Genomic DNA, 3983 nt, shown 5'->3' on the forward strand with positions numbered 1-3983 from the left:
GATCAAACGTCTTTTCACCGCAGGCACAACTGTAGTCTCCCTCGAATAAACAACATTTAACAAGGTACAAACACTAATAAAGCGGACGCCCCTTTGTGAAGCCCGTCTGCTCTTTGGAGATAATTGTTGGGAGAACCCTGATCAGGTGTGTGGGCCTGTTATAGGGATAGATGTAAGGATCCTTGTCCTTCTTTAAGAGAACACTGATGTCAACTTGAACTTAATTTTGACCAACATCATTACTTTTTATGCTTTATCAAAAAATTACCTTACTTTACACACAATAATAAACTAAATAAGCTGAACTTTAATAATAATAATTAATTATAATAACAATAATAAAGCTTAATCTATTCATTATGCCTTATGTAAATAACCCAGTAACATGAAAATAACTAAAGTAAAGATTACAGATAGATATTTAGGTAGCTAGGAAGATATTTCAAAATATGGATATGACGTCTGGCTCAATCTATCTTATGTATTTTATACATTTATTTTTGTCTCTCTTATCAGGAAGAAAGCTGCTGATAAGCCTGTGGAAAAAGTGAAAGAACCTTGCGATGTAAATGTTCCTTTTCTCATGATCATATTATTTGTTGAGTGAACAGGGGACTATCTTGCTTGACACTACATGTGGTTTATTTGTGTGCCACAACAGGAAGAATGTGCTCCTGCAAATGCAAAGTTCTCTGGATCAGGGGGTGAGTAAATTCTTCCATTGTCTTTTTAACAACAAAAGACTTACTTCTTCCCACTTAATACACCTTCCCTCTTCCAACTTTATGGAAACATAAATTTATGTTTTTATGAATAAAATTTCACATAGCTAAATAACAATAACATCACATTGTAAAAATAAATATTTTAGCAGAAATCAACGAGCTGAAATATAAATCTGCTTCAACACCAAGGTAAGAGAAGACTTCAGTACATAGGTTACTGAGGGCTCGTGTTATATAATGTGCCTTAAAACACTTGAATTTCTCTGTAAATGTTCAGCAAGCCTTTGTTAAACAAATACTGTTTTGTAACAGGCCAAAAACTGCCACCCAGAAAGACATCAGCTCCAGCACATCTGCCCAGAGTCCTGGGTCCAGGTACAGCCATTTTTTTCTCATTTTGTATGTGTACTTATGTGGTGCCTACAGTCTTAAGCAACACTGTAGCAAAAAAAAAAAAAACATTTTTGAGCTATATGTATATTTAGCAGCTACATTTCATAAAATATTTGGGTGACACAAATCTTTTCTACTTTTACAGCTCAAAATGTTAGCTTTCTGAAGCAAGTTTAAATGTTAGTAAAAATGTTGTAATATATATAGAGTTGAAATAATATTGAAATAATGAACATATATTTTTTAAAGTATTTTTTCCCTCATCTGTTCCTCTAAAATGGATTTAAGCACATTGAATGCTTAAATCCATTTTAGAGGATTTAAGCATTCTCTAAAATGGTTAAATTCTGGAAGCTCTAAAATGCTTCTTGAGAATTCCACACAGAGAATTCCAACAGAATTCTCTGTGTGAGAATTACAGTTCATACACAATTATATGGAATCCTATTTGATAGATTCAGTAAATCAAATTCAATCCAATAATAGCTGAAACAGGGCTGCACAGTGGCACAGTTGGTAGAGCTGTTGCTTTGCAGCAAAAAGGTTCTGGGTTCAATTCCCAGCCCAGGGTCTTTCTGCATGGAGGTTGCATGTTCTCCATGTGCATGCGCAAGTTCTCTCTCCGGGTGCTCCGGCTTCCTCCCACAGTCCAAAAATATGACTGTCAGTTTAATTGGCCTCTCTAAATTCTCCTTAAGTGTGAATGTGTGCCAGAACGTTAACTAGGGACAAGGGTGTATATAAAATGGATGGATGAATATTTGAAACAAGATCCAATTAAATACACATTTCAATTTAGTCAGAATTGAAATGTGTGGTCAAACATGGTCAAATTGAGTAAATCATTGGTAAAAGGTTACAGACTTGCTCATTGCATTCAGTAATTGACTTTGCTGAATCCCGCGTCCTGGGAATCACATGTGGAAGAAAACCACTCCTCATTAACGGGAAACAAACTTCAACAGAACCAAGCATAACATGAAGGATTATATAATTTGACCAGCTTGGGTTTGAGCTGTAGACAAAAGAGAATCCCTAGTTCAGAAGTACTTTTTATTGGAAATATGAGCAGATAGCATTAACTGAACTGGACAAGCCTATATTCTATGGAAAGAACAGTGACCATGCAACCTTCATGACTTTCATTGGCTGACTTTTAAATGGCAAGAAGCAATAGTTGGAATATGTGTGTTATGTTTGTGTGTGCACTTGTGTGGGTGTGTGCGTGCGCACGCGTGTGTGTGTGTTTGTGTCTGATGAGTTCATTTTCTGTTTTAGCCTTTTATCATTGGCGTTTCATATTATTATATGAATATTTGTATTCTTAATTAAATAATGTTCAAAAAGAGAAAAAGGAGACATGTCCCATTCAAGAATTACAGAAACAAAGTTGAAACACATGGTTTACAGTTATTAAAACACAAGCAGTGCTATTGACACTAGACATCATAGACATCATTCAACTGACACAGGACGAAAAATGGGATTTTCGGCAGTTGTTGACACCTTGTTCTGCCGTGTGCATGGAGATTGAGGGCTTATGACAATTGCTCATGAGAATATGCAACTACACATATAAAATGTACATATTTATCAAAATTGCATAAGTTCATGTATACCCTATAAACATCTACTTTCTAGGTTCATGTGAGTAATTTTTGGAACAGTTTGAAACAAGCTCTGCTACGTCTATTTTGGGGCATTTGCTTTAAAAATACAGCTCTAACTGAAAGTAAATGTGTTCTTTTGTCTCAGGCTGAAAGTGGTGAAGAAAAAGTCAGATAGTGAAGAAGGAGACGGTGATATGGAGCGTGTCAAACAGGTTAGATCCTCAATTTGTATTATAATGTGCAGCAATTACAGCAAGACAGTAATGTTTGCTTTTCTTTTTTGCAATAATTTAGAAATCAAGTTAATTTGTTTCGAAACACAGAATAATGCTTTTGCGAAAACTGCACAGATCTTACTGTGCCATTTTATGTCTTAAGGAGATTATAGAAGAGGTGAAAAAAGAGCTTAACAAGATGAAGGATGAGATTATCAAAGGTAAGGTTTTAAACTATTTTGGTTGAGAAGTTGCCTTCAAAATGTCTTCAAGAATCATGAAAAATCCAGATACTATTTAAGGTCAGGTCCAACACTAGGTTGTAATTGTGTGCTGTGCATGTACTACAAAATACTAGAAATGTTATGACTGACATTGATTTTTGTCTCTTCAAGCTTTGCTCGAGGAACTCCAAAGATAAATGATGTACGTTACATACACCAGAAAGGCCTAACAATATGATGAAGAGATGTGATCCTCATGCAAATTGCTGGCAAAATACTTACTGTAATTTTGACTGAATTAAATGTTTAAACATCACTTATCTTTTTCGATGCTATTTAGATTTTAATTCTGATATTGATGCTAATATAAACTATTATAAATAATAAATTGCATTTTTTGCAGTCATTTCAAACTTCTTATTGCACAATCTAATGTTTAAATGGATTTTTAAAAATGTCATCTTAAGTGTTATGCTGCAGAAAAGTAAAAGGGGCCGTTTAGGACAAAATCTATGTTTTGTCTCTCACTAAAGACTACAGACTCATGCGAGCACACACAAAATATGAAATTTAATGTCACACGCATAAAATTTTCCTCTCACATGCATACACAAAATACTAAAATTGCACACATACACTACTAAAATATCACACACAGGGGCGCTGCCAGAAATCTTAGGCCCCCTGACAAAAAATTTGATTGGGCCCCCCGCGCAGCTGATGTTACAATTTCTTGAGTATTTGACCCATAAAAAGCGTCACAATTTTAACGGCTTGCATCTGCCTTGCTTTCTTTGGTTCAATTCTGATAATTAG

The 3983-nt window shown here is 34.9% G+C and overlaps 1 protein-coding gene across 1 annotated transcript in view; it reads left to right on the forward strand.

The window, feature by feature from the left end:
• The window catches only part of LOC106941093 (vasodilator-stimulated phosphoprotein-like), a gene marked incomplete at its 5' end in the record, with an annotated part of 16328 nt that extends 12770 nt beyond the window's left edge, over positions 1–3558 (forward strand). Inside the window, 7 exons of the mRNA XM_015024033.1 lie at positions 434–565; positions 662–704; positions 872–914; positions 1038–1100; positions 2874–2940; positions 3107–3164; positions 3339–3558. Coding sequence (XP_014879519.1) covers positions 434–565; positions 662–704; positions 872–914; positions 1038–1100; positions 2874–2940; positions 3107–3164; positions 3339–3364 — 432 coding nt within the window. The remainder of the gene's footprint in view (positions 1–433; positions 566–661; positions 705–871; positions 915–1037; positions 1101–2873; positions 2941–3106; positions 3165–3338) is intronic.
• Between the last annotated feature and the right edge of the window lie 425 nt (positions 3559–3983).

The sequence above is a fragment of the Poecilia latipinna genome, unplaced genomic scaffold (assembly GCF_001443285.1).
Source record: "Poecilia latipinna isolate Pla-1442-1.1 unplaced genomic scaffold, P_latipinna-1.0 Scaffold3495, whole genome shotgun sequence".
Classification (NCBI taxonomy): Eukaryota; Metazoa; Chordata; class Actinopteri; order Cyprinodontiformes; family Poeciliidae; genus Poecilia; species Poecilia latipinna.